This window comes from Rhipicephalus sanguineus, chromosome 9 (genome assembly GCF_013339695.2).
Source record: "Rhipicephalus sanguineus isolate Rsan-2018 chromosome 9, BIME_Rsan_1.4, whole genome shotgun sequence".
In the NCBI taxonomy this organism is placed as follows: domain Eukaryota; kingdom Metazoa; phylum Arthropoda; class Arachnida; order Ixodida; family Ixodidae; genus Rhipicephalus; species Rhipicephalus sanguineus.
The window spans coordinates 59,920,766-59,942,032 of NC_051184.2; the positions used below are offsets into that span (position 1 = coordinate 59,920,766).

The 21,267-nt window shown below is 45.4% G+C and overlaps 1 protein-coding gene across 1 annotated transcript in view; it reads left to right on the forward strand.

Moving 5' to 3' along the window:
- Positions 1–21,267, forward strand: part of LOC119405565 (ionotropic receptor 25a-like) — a 172,944-nt gene that overhangs the window by 101,246 nt on the left and 50,431 nt on the right. The window contains exons 2-7 of the mRNA XM_049419442.1: positions 2,995–3,306; positions 4,508–4,684; positions 5,017–5,048; positions 8,496–8,549; positions 13,832–13,960; positions 14,786–14,962. Of these exons, the coding sequence (XP_049275399.1) occupies positions 2,995–3,306; positions 4,508–4,684; positions 5,017–5,048; positions 8,496–8,549; positions 13,832–13,960; positions 14,786–14,962 (881 nt within the window). The remainder of the gene's footprint in view (positions 1–2,994; positions 3,307–4,507; positions 4,685–5,016; positions 5,049–8,495; positions 8,550–13,831; positions 13,961–14,785; positions 14,963–21,267) is intronic.

Sequence of the window (21,267 nt, forward strand, 5' to 3'; positions counted from 1 at the left end):
ACGTCATTGAGTGTACTTTGATGTGCGAGACTGCTGTTCTGATAAAAAAAAAGAAGAAAATCGCCCAGGCCTGCGCGGAACATGCAGCACAGCCATAGCGAAAGCTGCAATAGCGGCCTTTCTAGAGCCATTTGTAGACTCTCTTGGGGCAACTAATACAAGTAGACATGCAAAGTACCCACTAGGCCATAAAGCATCGTAATTTTTCTGGAGTAGGGAAGCACCCACTATGCCACATTTCGTCATTCTTCGGAGAATCGTAGTACCCGCGACACATATGTAAGGCATTAAGTGCACTTTGTGTTGTGGCTGATGATGATGAATAATTATGGCTCAGCCCTTTGTAATGGGTTGGAAGCATTCAACGACCGACTTGTTGCGCAATTCGCATTGTGTGACGTCAGGTCGTTATGTTACTCTTCTGCCACGCTATATTACTCATGCTAACACGATTGCTTGCCCGGCATGACGCCTGTATAAACGACTTTTGCGCAGGCTTTACAAGCACCAGCGTGACACTGTGGTAGAATACTCAACTGCCACGCAGAGGGCGCGGGTTCAGATCCTATTCGAACGTAGAAAGTTGTTTCCCATTTCATTTTTTTCTTATTTCACGCGAGAGCGGTTACGGACACCGGTGGTGGCGGCGGTGGACAATTATATGGCGCCCAAGTCGGCTGTTCTGATCTCATAACAGCTTTCGCTATAACAAACTTCAGCGCCCAGAATGCCCTCTCGACGCTGGCCTGCGTGAGAGGCACGCAAAAGTCGACTTGCGTTAATATAAACATCTCTGGTTGCCACTGTTTTTGTTTTTCGCACAATTTGAACATATCTTTGCTTTGGAATTCCTGCCCCAGGTACGCGCTAACACTGTACCCTGAGATATCCATAACTGCTCACGTTGCATGACCTCAGTTGTTCCGGATTGCCAAGTTTTCTCGTGAACCGAAAAACGATTTTAAAAATTTCGGTTTCACTCCGAAACAAAATAATAGATAAAGTTTCCGTTACGTTTTCGTTCAGGTCAAAAAAATCGTTTTGTTTCGTTCTTAGTTCTTAGTTTTCGTTCCGTTCCGACACACTGCCGCTAACGATAAAACCTGAAATTTCGAACCCTATCAACAGCCTTAGTAAATGAGACAACATCTAAAGCATTAACGACACGCGTTTCATTCCAACGATAGACGTGCCGGGAAGCTTCATTGCACACAGAAGCGGAGTGGATAGCTACGGGTTTACAGCCTCTTTAGCAAGCGCTAAGGGGAGCGCAAGCGCAAACTCATGCACTAAGTAGACACTCGAAATATTCCTTTCACGCTCGCAGTCCACGGCATTGCTCACCTGTAACCCCCCCCCCTTTTTTGTAACACGAAAGTGTTTTATGCCGGGGTCCACCAAGATTTAAGTGACGTATTTCCGTCACGGAAATGACGTCGAAAAAATATACACAATCAGATGGCAAAGAAAAAAAGGTACCGTCAACGGGCATCGAACCCACGTCCGCTCGGTCCGCAACAGCAGATGCCGGGCACGTTATCCACTGCGCCACGGCCGCAGACTCTGGAGGCTTTACGAACGCGTCTTTTATATCTACCACTCTCCCGGTCGGCTAGGTGGTGTTGACCTCTGGGAGTGGTAAGGTAAAGTAATTCGTCATTGCTGTGGCCTCCGCGACTAGCACCTGCAACGCGTTACGCGTCCGCCCCATTCGGCGCGTTTTCAATAGAAGTTCAATTTTGTCAATGCCTTAACACATCGCGAGGTGGCAACCTTTGCCTAAGCGTCGTAAAAGCGTCGGCCTCGCTCAGCAATCACGCTAAACACAAAGTAAAAATAGCTCTGCGACGCGCGCCTGCCTCACCTGGCTGTAACACCGCGTTCCATGCTCACGCGCTCGCCCCGAGAAAAATCGCGGCCGGGCTACCGGGGCGGCACGACGCGCTTTGCGTTTCCCTCTAGTTCGGCCGTGCGTCCAATATGCGACGCTCTTCTGGCTATCACACCTTAGTTCTCTGATTACGCTTTCACCGCTAACTACTACAGGTACCACAAGGGTTTGTTTAATCATTTCGCAGAGGAGTTAGTTATCGGGATGGAGATGTACCACCAATCACCAAAGTGGGTGCATACACGTTAAATGGCGCCATTAGCTGCCAGACATCAATATACATTGTGCAAATTTTCTTATATCAATGTACAGTAAGCATTCAGTTACTTCTGTAAGGGCACGCTTTACTTTCGTGTTATTCCGATTCCTGTGACGGAGGGATCAACCGTGTTTTTTTTGAGGTTTCCTGCACTGCACTTAGTGTTGCACTACCTCCAAAATTGGCCCATCATTGCGCAAGCGACCAAGTCATCTGCTGAGACCATCGCATGACGTCATAACTTGACGTCATCAGGTCATGTCTTCACGGTACGCGATCGCATGGTCACGTGGCTTTTGGTACCATTCGGGTTCCCACCGACGGCGTTCGACACCGGACGTTGATACTATTTAGTGGCACACTCAACGAGTCACATTCTTGCTCCTCTTCCAAGCACTTCCGGCCGAGCATTAACCTCCGATGTTTCGACTATTCGGAAAAATAGTATTAAAGAATGTAACTGCTACAAAATAGATCGTTCTGGTACAAGATAAGAGATATACTGTATACACATGACATCGGAGCGTAAATCGACTTAGGATAAGGGCCAACTAACTGTCAGGATAGTTAATGAGGAATGAGAGATTGATTTTATTCAAAGAGCAGACGTCATTCTTGTGAGCAGCTGGGATCGTTGCGGCACCTGGCGGAGCGGATCTCAACCACGCGCTTCTTTTTACGTGGCCTATGAGATTCGCTTCGGCAGAGCACACAAACGCGGAAGGCTAATGCCACTATTAGGCACCTGAATCAATGATCAGGGTCGCCCTGAATTTTTGTACTCATGACATCTACAAAACTTTCGTCTTTTAAAAAACACGAAGCATGAATGGGTGAAATGCAGTGTGCAACGCCATCTTCGCTGGTCCGAAGCCGGACGTGCTGATCGACGCCGTGCGCACACCGGGCAGCACCGTGCACAAGCTGTCGACGGCGGTGCGCTACACGGCACGCCGGATGGGGCTGCCCACGCTCAGCCTCACGTACGGCGTGCACAGCGACTACACGCTGAGCGGCTGGGATCGACTGACAACGCTCGAGGAACAGTACTTGATCCACATAACACCACCGGGAGAAGTCTACACGCAGGTGATCCGGGGCCTCTGTGAGAAGATGGACCTCGCCACAGCCGGCATCATCTACGACAGAAGCGTCAGTGAGTGGGTTTTTCAAACAGGAAACGATGAAAGCTTCTTGAAGTTACGGATATTTTCAAAACCCGGGGTGTCGCTGGAGCTGAGGTTTAGACGAGTGGTTTCGTATTCTTCAAGGCAGTAGACAAGATCACTTGAGGAAACGTTGGCACCAGTGACACCACGTGCTTAAGAATATTCATCTCTTCAGTGAGTGGCTATGTAACTTAGCAAGATGCCCTGTTGAAATCATTTAAAAAATAATTAGATCAGATTGTCATGCGGCACACTGAATACCTGCGGGAAGGCCTTAGGGAAAGGGTTGGCCCGTCTCGATCCTGGATATCCGAGCCGAATAAGTTTATGGCGCAGTGCTTACTAGTTAGGCGTGTGATCGGTGGAGCCAACGCCTCCTCTAGAAATATGCCTGCGACGTCGCTCGGTTTCCCATTGGGACGGGAGGTTCCTCGTAGTTCAGTGTGCTCTCCGCAAGGAGCGCTCGCAGCCGACACTACTTCCGCTGGAGTCGGAAGTGACGCCACCACAACCAATGGCACGGCCGCTTCGGTGAGTGCTGCCCCTGGACAGCAGTAGACATTGCTTTTAATCTCGGAGAGCATGAAGGTTTAAAGCGGCCGCCGCAGCGAGCGCTCGTAGCCGACACTTCTTGGTGTAGCGGAGGAGGAGAGAACAGGAGAGGGCTGGGAATCAGCTTTCCGGCTCACGTCGTAGGCATCCAGTCTAGGAGGCATTCGTGAAGCTACTAAGTAGTTAGTGCGTGGTTATCTCAACAACACGCGTGGTTTTGAGTGTCACAAGCAAGCTTTTCTTTTCATGTCACCATCCCCAAACGACTGGCGCTCAGCAGAAACGAAACAAGTTTGAAGAAAGATGAAATTTGCAACTGGATTTTAGAAACCATGTTAATGACTCTCCCAAGCTTTAAGATTTAACGCGGCCCTGTTAGAGTTTCAGTAAACAAACGCGGATTACTATAACATATTTAGGACGCCAGCACTGTTCCAAGAGGCTTTAACTGTCTGGTAATGTTGCCGAAGTCCAAATGGTCTCTCACAGGCTAAAAAAGCATAGATGTGCTTTTTAGCCTCCCGTGCCTGTATTTGTCGCTCAACGCACAATGTAGAATCAAGAAAACATTACCGCGTATTTTAAAGCTGTCTATCAATAACATGACTACCTACTGTCATGACTCTATCGTTCCAGTCATTGACCACAAGTACGCGCGACTGCTGGAAAATTTACCGACTAGACACATCATGCAAGAGACCGACGGCACCAGTGAGGACTTCAAGAGACAAGTGAAGCTCATTCGCTCGACTGACGTGTGGAACTTCTTCGTTCTTGGCAGCAGCGACACGTTGAACCTAGCCTTGGGATCTGGTGAGAGCCTTCGTTCGTTGCACCGCGCAAATGTGCGCAATGTCGTCTGCTGTGGTGCAAGTGCTATTGAATCTCCCGTGCGCTTTGAGGTTCTGTTCAACGGGCGTTTTGTGTAATGCACGAGCATGTCTTCACGACACCTATAGCGATCTAGGCGCTGCCGTGGAATATGTTTTGCAAGGGCTCAATTTCAGCTTTCGCAGTGCTCTAGAGACCATGAGGGACATTGTTCCACAAGCATCGCGCTAATTTGAAGGAAACTTATGTCCTCACAGGAGGATCCACATTATAGTTTTGATATCTGTGAATATTCTCGATTTCTTGGTTAACAGAGTACTTCAGCTCCTACGAATCCACATCAAAAGTGTGTGATGCACTGTACCTCAGCAAGAAACATCGTTATGATTAATGCGTGCCACAGAATAGCTACATCATAATTAAAGCTTCAAATAAAAATTGTGTGAGTAGCACATGTTTGAGTCCCTGCTGCGTACCCCAGAAACCAACATTATTGCTTGTAATTTGATCAAGCATACTACTCTGCATATGCAAGTTTGAAGATAGCTATGTTGAAATAGCCAGCAGCTGAAAATCTTCCTTGTTTGGTTTTACCGATTGCTGCTTTTGTAGATGTAATAAAAAGAAAATGTCGTAAAGTTTTGCTGGTACCATTTTCAGTCGTAACGCGGCTGTTTGGTCACCTCAATGTGCTGTAGAATGCAGGGTGCTGCAAAACGTACGTGTTGTGTTGAGTCACCAGTATTGGATTGGTGTAAATATAATACCGCATCTGTAACACCTTTGTCCTTAAAGTGAAAGTTAACATACCGAGCGCTACATGTATAGAGGGAAAGAACTTGTGTAAAATCACGTAATTTCCACTTGCGTAGTTCTCTTTTCAAATGGATTTGGTCAAATGTGTCAATGGACTTGGACGAATGCACACTGTTTTATTAAAGTGACGTCAAAAGGCTTCCATAAAAGACGAAAAATTTCCTGCTACTTGGAGGAGCAGCACAAGTACTAAGTAAACACAGCTAGCTAAAAAAAATTATACACTGAGGCTAATTATTGCCATTTCAGAAAGATAGTTATGCTGGAATGCGCACCCTAACCGAAGCATTATAGCCAACGATGTACCACTCCTGACATTCAAAGAAAAGCCGAACTTATTCTCAAACCACTAAAATGTGCTCATTAAAATACACGGACTGTAAATGTCGTAACATACGAAATTCCGTCTTTTTACATGATCGAAATGACTCTGTTCTAACAACGAGGTGCCACGCTCGCGACAGAGCATTGCAAGGAAACATCAAAATGAAGTGCTTGGACTACATCATGAATTTTTGAAGTTGCGACAACTTCAACAAGTTAGAAGTTACGAGAACACCTCAACAGCGGGGCCGTTTATGCTTGGAAAAAGTCTCTTAGACGCGAACAAAAACTGTCATCATCGTGGTTGCGATAACTCGGCTGGCACATGATCTATTCGTCCTCCTCTTAGTGATGCAGAACCATCGGTAAATTGACCATCGATAGTATAAACAAATTATCGATAGTGCTACTTTCGGCAAACTATCGATGGTGCAATCTGTAGTACCATCGTTAATATTACTATAGCGATGTTACAGCGCCGCGTGTTTATTGCTTTGTTTTGACGTATTCGGGTTTCACCCACAAAGGCTGTTAGCGACGTTTGACGCACACCGCGCCGTAATGTTTGAGAAGCTTCACAAGATTATTCTGCTAAGAATACGCGCCGGACGCGATAGTCAAGTTTATTAGAGAACTTACGCGAGCACCAGCAATAACGCAGGAATGTTTGATGACTGATGTATAGAAGACGACGCGTTCCACCGATGATCAGATTACTCAACCGCTGACGGCTGCTCCCGCCGCTATCAGTACGCAGCATGTGTCGCTTGTGTTTTGAGGTTTTGATTTCTGGGCACAAGTTCGCTCAAATATAGAGCTCCGTATTTCCCAGTCCTTGCTGCAGCATTCTTCACCGTCACAACCACGTGACAATACCTATCGATAGTGGTGTGAATAATGATGCGGTTGCTGGCCGGCCATATTGCCAAAATATTTGCGATGGCCTATTACCAGCTTCGCTTAATTTATGAGCAATTTTCGGCAGAGAAATGAATTATTTACGCAGTGAAAATGCGGAATATATCCATCAATAAATTCGTATCCAACAGCAACCAGTTACACTTTACACTTAACTTTTTGATATCTTTTTATCTTGAAGTCATAAAATGCAATATCAATTTGAAGCCCCGCAGTCCCACCACATGTAAAGGCTTCCCTTTCCGTTACAGCTGAACAGTTTGACTTTATGATCATGTGTCAGCACAGCGCTCTGGTGAAGAACACAATCATGTCAACTTTCTTGCCCTTCAGCCTGCTCCTCCGGCTCCAACATGTTCCACGTGCGCGGGGAACCAAGTTTATTCTGCAGTGAGTCCGCGCTGTTAATTTTGTACTATCGGTAGTACCATCGAATTTTTTACTATCGATAGCGCTATCTATAGTATATTTTTCACCATCGATAGTTCGATAGTGACTCAGCTATCGATAGTATCGATAGTACCATCGATAGTTCTGCATCACTACCTCCTCCTCCTATCTTCTCCTCCGCTCCCAGAACACGTGCTCCGACTTGTCCGGCGTGGGATGTAATAAGTCGGATGGGCGAGAGAACGAGTACAGAGAGAGAGGAGAAAGAAAGAGAGAGAGAAAGAAAGAGTTAGAAAGAAAAAAGAAAGACAGAAACAGATAAAAAGAAAGAAAAAACGCACACAGAAAAGAGATAGAAAAAACAGAGAGCAACACAGAAAGAGAAAGAAAGAAGAGAGAAACAAAGAAAGAGAGACAAAAAAAGCCTGCCTTAGCCACGTATACTGTAGTATATCAAGGAGGTGGGAAAGGGATTTGAGGGTGAGGAGAAGGGAAGGTAGGAAGGTAAAGGGTGAAGCATAGCATAGCCATGCATAGTATAGTATAGTATAGTATAGTATAGTATAGTACAGCCCTTCAGTCACGGTGTACACAATTGTGTACGCGAACTTCGGAGGAGAGTCACACGCCGGGTGTTCCTTCAAATGGCCTGAAACTCAGTGTGCACATTCGTGCAGGCTTCCTGAGTGGACAACTAGCGGTCATTTAACTTCATTGCGCTGCGTATTGCTGCAGATGATCACTTTGCTGGAGACACTACCATATTAGACGATCGTTCGACGTGCCGCGTTCGAGGACTAACGTCAAGAGTATTTTTTTGCTCCGCTCGAAGCGAACACAACCAAAAAACAAACTGTACAGGCACTTCGGATCTAATAGTTGATTCTTTTTATGCGAGTATTGAAGCTGAGTCTTGGCAGTACAATTGGATAATTAGTCACACACTAATTAACAATAATTACTGAAACTCACACAAAACAACGCATTCCTTCATTTTCTTTCTTGGAATGTAATACTGAGTGTCTTCGAATTATGCCATGCGAATTTGACGCATTTGCAGACAGTGCATCATAATTCGTGACTGATGGGGATAGTATAGTATAGTATAGTACAGTATAGTATAGTATAGTATAGAATAGCAAGGGGTAAGATAGGTAAGTGAAGGTGAGGAGGATGGAAAGGAGGATGGGAACGCCACCAGCTCTGCTATTTCCTCAGTCTTCCTACCAATAGCGCGTAGCTGTTCCAATTTTTGTAGATGATTTTGAAAAGAGCACGTGCTCTGTACAATTGTGGAGCATCGAGGTTCATTTCACGTGTGCCTTATTCTTGCATTTTCCTCCAGATTCACAGAAACAAGTGGGACAACCGTCGGTATGCCTGGTTCCTTATTTCGAGGGTAAGTCTATAGTTAGTTCTTTGCTACCTCACTTCACGTCTTGCTCACGCAACAAAAATGGTAAAGGAAAGAATAAAAACTTAATCCGTATATGTGAGAAGCTATTAGTACAGTGAACCAGGCCATAAACGAATGTATATTTGCAGGTACACTGATAATCACTGCAGTTACGCAGTGCACAAACGATGTTCCAAACAAATTTTCAATTGTTCGTCAAGATTCACGCGGATGCTTATATGCAAACATCTTATTAACTCGATTAGGGAAGATAATCGATCTCCCGGTTTCACTTTTATTTTTCGTATGTGTCTAACCTTCAGAGAGTAATGTACGCCCAACCCCCCCCCCCCCTTTTTTTGCTCGAACATAAAAGACACCGTTAATAGTTTGTGACAGGATTTTTCGTCTGCAACACATGAAGTGGAAATGCCAGACAAGATGTTTTTCAATGTTGTTATAAACGGATAAGCTGCTTCACAAATACAGCACCGACCACACCTGGACTTTTTTAATAGGTGGAGCATACAACATACACGTTAAATACCACAGTAACCCTACAACATGTGTATCTGGTGCATTATAACGTGCAGTTTCTGTATCGCATACGATAATAAATAGCACCGCGACATTGAAGGATAAGCTCTAAGAAACTGAATACTGATATCAGAAAAAGGAACTAACAAAACTGATGCTGTCCCATGCAACTTACACTTCAGTCCTCACGTTCTACACAGAAGGTATGACTGTTATGCGGAAAGAATAAACGAGGGAAAGGGTCAAGGGGAACGCTCCCTTGATCTCTTCCCTCGTTTATTTCTTTGCGTATAAACAGCCATACATTCTGTGTATTATTCATTGAACATGAACCGACAGCCCAGCAACGCGTACGTCCAGATCACATCCTGTAGTTACAGTTGCTAACGACATGAAACAAACAGTCCACATATCACAAGAAACGGTCACATGTATATACACAACGGCGTTAAAATAAAAAAGGAGTACGTCAAATGTGTTAATAACGTGTCACAATGCCGCTGTCTTCAAGAACCTTTTGATTCTATACAAGGCACGTTTGCAAGGATATAGCTGTGAAGAACTAAAATTTCCTTTCCCTTTAGAATCGATATCAACGCAATGCATCGCAGTTGTTGATCACTTGCAGCATCCGGCTGCATTCTATTGCCGTCTCCTGCAAGAGTATGACAGGAAAGCCAATCGGGCAAGCCTCATGGCTAGAATCCCTAGGAATCCGTAGCGCGCTCTTTCTAGCCTAGCTGAGAGAGCGAAGCCTGAAAAGAGGGAGTGCATAGGCAAGGCTAAGCAGCTACAAGGGAAGCCTAGTGTAGCGAGTAGAGCCTGATATAGAAATAGTAGTGACTTGGAAATTTGAAAGGTGGGTATAAGGGAGGGTAGAGAGGAAAAAGTTGGTTGATCCCTCTGTCATAGGAATCGGTATAACACGAAAGTGAAACGTGCCATCACCGAAGTACTTGATTGCTTTAGTGCATTGGTATATCAGAGCTTGTATACTGTCTCTTGTTGTTTGGCAGATGTAGCACCACCTGATGTGGACGCACTCACGTTGACGCCTAGTGGCACATCTCCGTACCGACGACTAGCGCCTATGATCGTGATTTAACCGCGGCGGTAGCTGAAGTTTTTCACATATACGTGGACACCGCATATGGCGAATCCCGCGCAAATGTGGCATCAACAAACACATAATAAACACTGATACTCGGTATGCACTCCCCCAAAGCGTCGTGAAACGCGAAGAGAAACGCTCCGCGCGTTGTGTCTTCCCTCTAGCCTGGCAGTAAATTCTCACAGGGCGAGCGGGGAACGCGGCGCGACAGCCAGGCGAGCGTCGGAGAGCTATTTTTTCATATGGTTGGACGCTGTGAGCGAGACTTGGGCTAAAGCTGCCACCTCACGATGTGTTAAAGCGTTGACGAAATTAAACTTGTATTGGAAACGCGCTGAATGGGACGGTCGCAGCAACGGCGCGTTTTTTTTTTTTTTCGAGCCTGGTGGCACAGATGTCACCGGCCCGTTATAAAGGGGACGCTCATACCATCCATCAGTTCATCCATCAATGCAAGAGCACTGTGAGAGGAAAGTGTTAAAGATAAAAGGCGCGTTCATGTAGCTTCCGTAATGTGTATGGCGGTAACTCAGTGGGCTAAAGCCCGCCAGCCATCGTCGCAGACCGAGAGGTCGTGGGTTCGACTCCCGTCAACGGAACATTTTCTTAGTTTTTTTTCCTTGCCGTCTGATGGCGTTCATTTTGCTGACGTGCTTCCGTGACGGAAATACGTCATGAAAGTCTTGGTGGACCCCGGCATAAAACACTTTCGTGTTAAAAAAGGTAGAAGGCGACATAATCACAGCAAAGACAGAGTGAGAGATTAAAAAAAGCATAAAAAGAAGAGGAAGAGAACAATAGAGGGAAAGGAAGGGACGATAAAGAGAAAAGACGGAAAACCCAGAAAGTAATAGACAGAGAGAGAAAGAGATAGAAATAGGCACACACAAAAAAAGATAGAAAGGAAAAGCAAGAAGGCATAGTTATTTATAGTATAGTATAGCAAGCGGTGGCAAAGAGAGAGGCGAGAGGGTAAAGGTCTAGCCAAGCCAGGACCACCTAGATGCCCACCATCTCTGCTGTGACACAGCCTTGCATGACTTAGTGCTAGCTGCGCAACTTTTTTTTACTAATCGTTCCATTCTGTTTGTTGGCACTCCCTCGATCCTCGGCCAAAGTGAACCACTTGCCCAAACCAGCCGTCTTGAACTGGTACGGCTATCGTGAACTTGTCGATCAAAAAGTAAATATCATGTATCTGAGGTACCTATAAGTAAAGGCGTGTTCCTTTAAAGAAAATGTAATACGATTTTAAGACCCTAGTTTCTTAAGTGCGCTCAAAATGATAAGAATGGAAGCGAGAGTTGGTATGCGTTCATCTTTGTAAACAGCGCTCACAGACGACGACGAAGTAAAAGAAGGCACAGGACAGGCGCTGCCTGTCGTGTGCCTTCTTTTATCTCGTCGTCTATGAGCTGTTTCAACAAAGCTGAAAATGCGACTGCGCTGATCTTCCTCCGTGCCCTTCGCACGAGCTCTTGTTGTGTTTCGGTTTCGGTTCTGTATTGCACTGTACGAATGCTGGGTTGGTGTTGAAAAACTTTAGTTTTGAGAAGGCCAAGAAGGTAAAAAAAATATTTAGTAAAGAAAGGTAAGATGATGTGTAGACGAGAAATGTAGACATCTATCTATCTATCTATCTATCTATCTATCTATCTATCTATCTATCTATCTATCTATCTATCTATCTATCTATCTATCTATCTATCTATCTATCTATCTAGCCACCTACGACTTTGTGCTCTCCTGGCCGTTTTGTTTGTGCGATATACACCGAAATTGGTATGGCGTAACATGGCTGTACGCCGAATATAATAAACAACAGGTCATAACATAAAAATGATGATATGCATATCATGAACGGCATGATTTACATGCGACGGTGTTGGTGCTCTTGCGTCGATTTCGTTAACTTGATATATATACCAAAATTGGTATGGCGTGACAAGAGTGCATGACAAACATAAGTGACAGGTCCTATCGTGCAAATCATGGCACGCGTGTCATCTACAGCATTATTTACATGACATGGTGTCGGGGCGCTTGAGGCCGTTTGATTAGATGGATATATAACAAAATTGGTACGACGAGACATTTCTGTACGGCGAACACAAATGAGAGGTGGTAACATGAAAATCATGACATGCATGTCGTGTAGGTATTGATTTACATGCCACACTCATGGTCTGCTCGCGGCTCCTTCGCTAGCTCGACATACACCACTACTGGTATTGCACGACGCGACTGTATGATGAACACTAATGGCAGGTGGTGACATGACAATCATGACATGCATTTCATGTACAGCTCGATTTACATGCCACGCTCAAGGTACGCTCGCGGACGTTTCACTAGCTTGTTATACACCAAAACTGGTATTGCGTGATGTGACTGTATGACGAGCATAAATGACAGGTCCTAACACGCAAATCATGTGCGGCATGACTTACACGACAGTGTCTTGGTGCACTTCCGGCCGTATTGTTAACTGGCTATACACCAAAATTGGTATGGCATGACATGAGTGGTGAGGTCATGCACTGTATGTACCAGAATATACGTTTTATTATAGAAAAGACTGTACATGCATGCATGCATGCATGCATGCATGAAAAACATGCGATATCTAGTGAACTAAATGCCATCACATCAATGACTTCATTTGCCGCTAAAACCAACGAGGTCATGTAGGCAACTGTATGCTGCCTGCTTCGTATTACATCGATTCCCACAGTGCGTCGGATCTGCCAGATTTTCTTGAAGATTTTTTTCTTAATATTCCAAAAACCGGAAGTGAGTGCTAGACCGGAAGTGCTTGGAAGAGAAACAAGAGCGCCACTCGATGCTTCTTCCACTAAAAAAAGGTGCACCCGTGAAATTGGAAGCTCGCATCAGATAACGTAATTCCAGAATGACTCCGAAAGGGAGCATGACGATGTGCACCAATTTGAAAATATGTTCCAAGAAAACTAATATGCGATGGGACGTCGATGTCATACGCTGGGCCCGCCACACGGACAAACCAATTAGCGTTCACGTGTGTTTTTCTCAGCGGAAATGTCTAAGGCCAAGGTAAATCCCTGGGGATCCGTCATCCGCACTTTCTAGCAAAACTGCGAGAGCGAAGCCTGACGAGAGGGAGAGTATGGGTTAAGCTAGGTGGGCGAGAAAGAAGCCCTGTGTAGCGAGTTCACCCTGGTAGACAAAGGGTAGCGACGCGGAGAGGGTTTAAGCTGGGTAGAGAGGAAGAGAGCAAAGGCGAAGCTATGGCAATAGTGGAGCAGGTGGTGTGGACACGAGGAGCGCGATTTGCTGTGCCGGCGAAAGGAGTTGACCAATGGTAGCGCGCGCTCGAGCACACGTGGTGCTCGTGAGAGAGGAGGAAGGGCACTCCGAGCCTTTGCAAAAGCGGATGACAGGCGAACTGATTTCACGAGCTCCGATCTATTATCAGCCTTCGCGACGTTTAGTCAGTTGAAGCTGCGCATACTTTTTTTTTATTCCCGTTATACTTCATCTATTGCCACATGAGCGTACCTGCTCCAGGCGTGATTATTGAAGCTTAACTGATAGCACCATATTAGCTATAGTGCGAACTGTCACTTGCTACGTGTTGACGCGTGTCGTTCACTGGCAGGAGGATTACGTACCCAAATGTTCCGTCTGCGACAATCTCACCTTCATCGTGGCCGAGCCGCAGGCGGCCAATCAGGCTCTACTTACAGCAGCCAAGCAAGTCAACGGCTTTAACACCCAAACGGAAAAGGTACGAACACTCACTACTGCATTCGTTCGTTTCCGTCTACCCCACTGTGGTTGTGTAGAAAAGAAACGAAGTACGTAATGGAGGAGAAGATGTGTACCCACTGATCTTTTTCTTTCGTACTTCTGCATACGCATAGTGTTCCCATTGGGTCAGTATATTCGCTGTTACTTCAGTAGTATATGCGCCAGCACTCTTGACCCCGCGCCCTCATGCTCAATTTTCGCAGTTGTTTCTCTACCGAAGAAGCCCTCTCCCCCCACCTCACCATCTACCGGCGCCCCTTCAGGCTCCTTCGCCCTACAAAAGACGAGCGGGGCGTTTTCTCTCTGCTTGAGGGGCCATCGATGGCAGGTCCCTCACGCGGGGCGATGCTACCGCATGCGCCATTCGTGCGTCGGAAGTCGCCGGCTAGTTTCATCTCTGCTTCAGCCACGCTCGTCCCCAGCGCTCGCGCGCTTTTACTCGCGCGTAGAACATACGATGTGAGGGACGATGTTATCGGTTTAGACTTTATACGGAACATGACGGCGTCTCCGACGGTAAGAACTTTCCAAGAGTGTCGATATAATCGCCATCGCAACATTTAAAAAATGAATAAATGATCGTGGGCGAGAGATGTGGGGATAGGACAGCCAGTTTCTCATACGCGAAAACTATAAAGTTATGATATTCAGCAGGCTTAGGAAACTAAGAAGCATCACTCATAACTCTACTGTTCGCTTTCTACAGAGCTACTCACTGCGTTACACGTCCTACTCGCAAGTGCGCTCCACACACAACTGTTTCTACTAAGAATCGCCAGCTCAGCCTATGTGCCTACTGCAGGCTGACGCGGCGTTCTACATTGACGTGACGAAGATGATCGTCGCAGCCGCTAAGGAAGAGAAAGCGAGAGGCACGCTTCCATTCGACCTGGAGTACCCTACGTGCACTGACATGAAGCTCACCAGCTCCATGCTCGAGGCCCGCGAGAACATCACACTCCGTAAGACAATGATGCAGGTGCGTATTACGGATCCATTATTGGACTTCCAATTGATACACTCTTAACGCGTTGGTTAATTGGTTATCTACTAGCTTCTTCCGGTGACTACGATAGGGGTGGCTGCTAAATCGATGGTATCTACTTGCCTGACCTGTGCACGGCACTCGCTACTTCCTCCATTAAAGATGCAACACTTTTGTACACTCGTTGTTCCTTCGTACAGGGTCTCGTTTCTGTTTCGAGCTTGTTGGGAGTTGTTTGGTTGGGTGCTTATACATAGCCGGACTAGTTTTGCTTTCGACAATTACATAGCACGGGTAATTCTGACGTAAATGTGCTACTGTTAAGGCTTTGCCTACACTAAAGCATGGCTGTCATCTGTAGCTTCGTAGCGCCACCCTGGACAGTTCAGCTAGTCCGCCAATGAGCTCAGCTGCACTTAATCAAAGATGTCAACCGTATCGAAGGGCTATAGATGATTACAGCCTAAGAATACATACAAGCTCTGCCCCCAGTACTGCGGCGCGCCTGTCATTCACCTCTGAATAGAGCAATTCCTGGTGGTTTCCGTTCTAACCATAAGTACTTTTTCGTTGCTAATGTAAATGCTACCCACATTACGGATGAAGAGCTTGCCGTCCCATGTTAAAATGTTACGCTTGGCTGAGCAGCCAAGTCGGAATCTTTGATAAAATTTACCAGGAAGAAAAAGTTTTCGAGCGAGAACTAGCGACACGAACACGTGCCTGTACGTGAAAGTCATCTACCCTAGGTACATGAGAGTTAGGTGCCTGACGTCCCGTAAATAAGCAAGTGCCATAGGGGATATTCCAAATATACAACACCATCTGTCGTCCATCCCACAAACGCACTTACGTAGAGCCAGTGGCCAGGCGAGCCATCGGTCATACCATCACAAAAAAAAATAAAAAATAAAAGCGTATTCCTGCCGCACTGAAACTGTTGCAAGTTCTTTTTTTTTCGAAGAGAATTCTTGAATGGAACTGCCTACCAGCCAGCGTTGTGGAAAGTCCTACTACCGATTCTTTTGTAAAAGTTCTTCAGTTGTCTTCGCCTTGACGATGATAGTTTCAAATTATACTTTCAATTGTTTCAAACGTTTTCCATATGCCTTGCACTTATTTTGCCTTTTTGAGAGCGCATGGTAACCCCTTTTTTTAACCCCTTTTAGTTCACGTGAAATGTCTGTCGCGTCTTCACTTTTTCTTTCTGTTACGTAAAAGGAAGTTCTGTCATTTCTTTCTGCAATGAGTCTACGTATACCAGTGCCTGAAACTTTGCGTATATGCTTTGTATCTCGCTTTTGAGGAGCGCTTTTTCTTTTCTTTCTTTTTCTTGTTGATTCATGTGACATGGTTGTCGTATCTTGATTTCTTAAACACGTACACTTTTTTCTATTTGTACTTATTAGTCTTACTTCTGCTTACAGCCTTATCTAGAGGCTGGCAGTACCCTGTGTAAATAAATAATATTAACAAACAGATTCCACGCATTGTGGGACTCGATTTAATGCCACGCAGTCAGCCATGAGGTCTATGCTGCATTTATTTTTAGGAGGGGGGGGGGGCTGTGAGCCAAGCATTACGAGGTGGACCAACGTGTTTTTGTACGTGTAGTAGTGTGCACATCGTGGGCTTACCATGCACGTCGACAACACTGGCGTTTAACGGGTACCGTATGGTAAGACGTAACGTGAGCACGCACACTAGAGCTCATACGTCAGTATTATTGAAACGAAGTGCACATTTCTGTGCGATGATGCGAATATCGTACGTGACTCTCGTTGGCAAATTCCTTCGGGGTCCAGCAACCCTTGAATATAGCCTGTTGAATCATAGGAATAAGAATGGAATGTTTATTAGACTGCTATAAAAGCGGTGCCAACACTGGAACCGCAGACGTTAACTTGAGAAACGCCTGTATCGGAGGAGTACATATGTAGTGTTTATTGATTACTGAAGAGAAAAAGAATCGACCCTCGTTACACGAAGTGACCATACATGGCGGCATCTGGAGCGGGGATAGATAGATAGATAGATAGATAGATAGATAGATAGATAGATAGATAGATAGATAGATAGATAGATAGATAGATAGATAGATAGATAGATAGATAGATAGATAGATAGATAGATAGATAGATAGATAGATAGATAGATAGATAGATAGATAGATAGATAGATAGATAGATAGATAGATAGATAGATAGATAGATAGATAGATAGATAGATAGATAGATAGATAGATAGATAGATAGATAGATAGATAGATAGATAGATAGATAGATAGATAGATAGATAGAAACGTGCAGAGTGTCTTGGGTTCGCTAAGAAGTAATATTCGCATTTAAAACAGCCTGAATTACTTCAGGATAAATATATATTTAATTGGTATTTAGTAACATTATTTACTATAAAACACATACATCAAATTCTAATGACATTGTTTTGTTGCATTTGAATATCGAGCGCCTTGTAGCAAAGCTCTATAAGCTTGACGCGTTACCCGTCATGGTGGTCTAGTGGTTATGGTGCGCGACTGCTGAACCGAGGGTCGCGGGATCGAATACAGGCCGTGGCGGCCGAAATTCGATGTAAGGGAAATGCTTGAGGCCCGATTTCTTAGATTTAAGTGTACGTTGGCGAACACCAGATGGTCAATATTTCCGTAACCCTCCACTACGGCGTACCTCATAATAATATGGTGGTTTCGGGACGTAAAACTGCAACAATTATTGTAAAGCTTGACGCCTTTACGGACAGTTCTTCATAGTTGGCGCCTAAAAGGGTTAATTAGCACGGCCCACGATTCCTGCCCTTTTAGGAGCGAAGCTCCTCAGGGTGTGGGCCTGTCCCTCCTTTGTAGTATGTAGTAGTAGGTAGCCACGCATAGAGGGATGTATCCACTTCATGTGATAAAGATGACGATGACGACTGATGACCATGAAGAATAAGCGCGTTCCAGTATAGTGGAATGTACCCACTACACGTGATAACGATGACGATGACGCTGATGACCATGAAGTATAAGCGCGTTTGAACGCGCTCTCACCCTCGAAAGGCAAAACGGCAACGCCGACACAAACGTTCTCCTGAGTTTAACGTCATATATGAGGACCCCCGCGTTTGTGTGTGAGGTCTTTGTATGATGATCGAGTGGGCAAAATTTATGCGGATTGACGGTTTACCAGATTACCTCCGGAGCTTCGCCCATTCATCATCCTTCAATTCGTGGTTATGGCGTGATTTTTTCTCTTCTTTTTTTTGTATTTTGCGCGCGTAATTTCAGATGGAGCACGCAGGACCGTTCGGACCCATTGTGATACCAGAAAAAGGAAACGGGTACCAAGAGATGAGTATGACCGTGAAGGAATTCACCGCCAAAGGGAAACCACTGAGGATGCCCTTTAATAGGGTAGGTTTCACAAAAGCATTCTTAATTATTTTTTACGTGTTTCTTACAGACCTCACTGTCACATTACCAATTTCGATACATCAGGATGACCTGTCAGGGCCACACATTAACGAGTCCTGCAGTGTCGAGGTTAGCTTAGGTTATGTTAAGTTCGTGGGTGTGGACAGGCTTTTGTCTTAAGGGCTGTAAAGCGATGTTGCATTGCAGCGATGGGAGAGGGGTTCACAGACGCTGGTGTGGCTAGGGTGGACGTCAAGTTGTGCTGTGGCTAGGGGGGGGGGAGGCAGTGGGGAATGAGACTCTTGTACACCCCCCTGCTGACGTCTATGGCTGGTTTAGGCTACGCGCTCTACCCTGCAGGCTTCTTTCATTCTGCACGAAAACATCTGGAGTGGCGGGTACGAATTCTCAAAAAATGAGAATCACAACGTCCCTTACGCATTTCTCTAAGACCACTCTAAGGCAAAAGCCTTCTTTTTTGCTTCTCAGTCGACTGGATTGAGCCCCCCACCCCTAAATGCTCTCTGCACTTCACGTTGTTCCGCAGAGCCTCCGGGATCAGCCCACCATTGACCGAGCGACGACGTCTTTTTTTTTATTATTGACATGATATCAGTGCTGACGTCTTCATGTGGTGTCAGGTTATGTGACGTCGTGATGACTTAATGATGATGTCGCAAACATTGACGACTTATGATGTCGTAGGGACGTCATCACGTGATTTATTTTGCATCACTCGCGTTGAAGTGGTCGGTCATTTTTCGCGTTTGATGAACCATCTAATGCCTTAATAATAATAATAATAATAATAATAATAATAATAATAATAATAATAATAATAATAATAATAATAATAATAATAATAATAATAATAATAAATATGTACCTGTTGGTACAATGAATGCTTTGCCGTTCTAACGCGTCACCTGCATCTTCCCACGCTAGAGTCTCTTCTGCATCCACCGTACGACTTTCTTTCCGACGTTCGACAATGCGTTTGCGGGCACAAAATACTGCACGTACGAGGGTGGTCAAGGGTTCGCAGGCCATTATCCCATGTAATCCTACGGCAGCGCGGCCTGGGAACTTTCGACCAACCCTTTATACGCAGCCCGTTCTGCTGCCAAATTCAGCGCCAATTTTATTTAGTATATAATTAAACGGCAAAAGAAAATTACTCGTCCGAACGCCTAGCACGCGTAGTTGCATACGAGAGCAAGCTGTTGTCAATGCGTGTTCGGTTTCTAAAAGCGGAGTTGTCAGAAGCCTGGACGAAAACATCAGTGTCTGCATTAAACCATCGTTAAGAAAGAAAATTATAGGCCGTTTAGCTAACGCTACGGAAACCTCGGGCAAAAGCCAATGATCTCACGTGGCACATAAATCTATCTTAACCTTCTCACTCGATTGCATTCCAGTTTTATTCACCGTACGCACTAATTATCCCTTCTAATAAATTGGCATAACCTCACTAGATTTAGCCTTCCCCGTACTTTTTTTTTAATATTTTAACCACCTCACCCGGTTTAGCATTACCTCCGGGATCGGCAACATTTCAGCACCATTCGTGTTCACCCCGCCGGAAGCCTTATGTTTTTTTTTTTTTTTTTTTGTGAGCATCTCACGAGCACCGAGTGAAACTATTGGTTCTCTTCCAAGCACTTCCGGTTTTCAAAATATTTAGAAAAAAGCTCTTGCTATGAAATAAAAAAGGTACGAAATCGATAGCTAGTATTCAAGTTAGGAGTTATATTGGATACTTAATATAAGGAGCACAAGTTTACTGAAGATAAAAACCAATGAACTCTCAGGATAATTACTGAAGATTAAGTGAATGTGTTAATTCCAAGAACAAACGGTTTCCTTGTGAGCAGCTTGGATAGCTGCGGCACCTGGCGGTGAATATCTCAACCATGCGCTTTTTTGTACGTGGCCTCCGCGATGCACTTCGGCAGCCCGATGAAGCACGCGATCAACCCAAGGAATACACGGGCACATCAACGCCGACGTGCGAGTGCCGCTGCCAGACAACGATGTCAAGGATTAAGGTGGCCTCGAGACCTTTAAGGTGAAAGCCTTCGATGACTCATCAAACGCAAGAATTGATCGTTGGCGTCGGCAGCGTCCGGCGGCGTCCCGAGGCGTCGTCGTCAACAGGAAGTGCTGCAAGAATCATCACGGGATGACGTTACAGGTCGGCAAATTTCTGGACGTCACGGCGACATCAGCATGACGTCATCATTTCGCATCGTCGCTTGGTCAAAGGTGGGCCGATCACGGAGGCGGGGCAAAACCATGTGAGGTGAAGGAAGGTTGCAATGCCTCCGATCCCGGAGGCAGAGGAAAATCACATTAGGTGGAGATATATTGCGGAGGGAAGCGGGGAGGATTAATACCTCAACTGAGAAAAAAAAAAGAACAAGATGGCTTTCGCGTTCGAGTAGTCTTAGGCGAATGCATATAGATCCCTGTGAATGTTTTCCTTACTCATGAGGCATATAGGACTTTCGCCCTAATAACAGTGAACCAGGCAGGTAAACAAAGCATTGGTGTACTTCAGGAATCCCTGGATCTTCCTCAAGTTTAAGTTTATAGCATAAACCTCTTTTCCAGCTCGCAGAATGGACATACAAACAACCTGAGACACCGCTGGTGGAAATACGCGGAGCTGATCTTAAGAAGTACGCTGCGGTCACGCTGCTCCGTGTTACCACGGTCGTCGTAAGTATTTTTTAAAAAATAGAGCAGCCTCGCACTGGTGGTGCAAAGCCTGAAGGAACAGCGGTGTTGCGAGCCTTCCTTAGCGTATCGGCCAAGCCTAGCCTACAGATATCTAGTTAGGCCTAGATATAGCCACGCGAGCATAGAGAGGGGCAGTTAAGCCTGT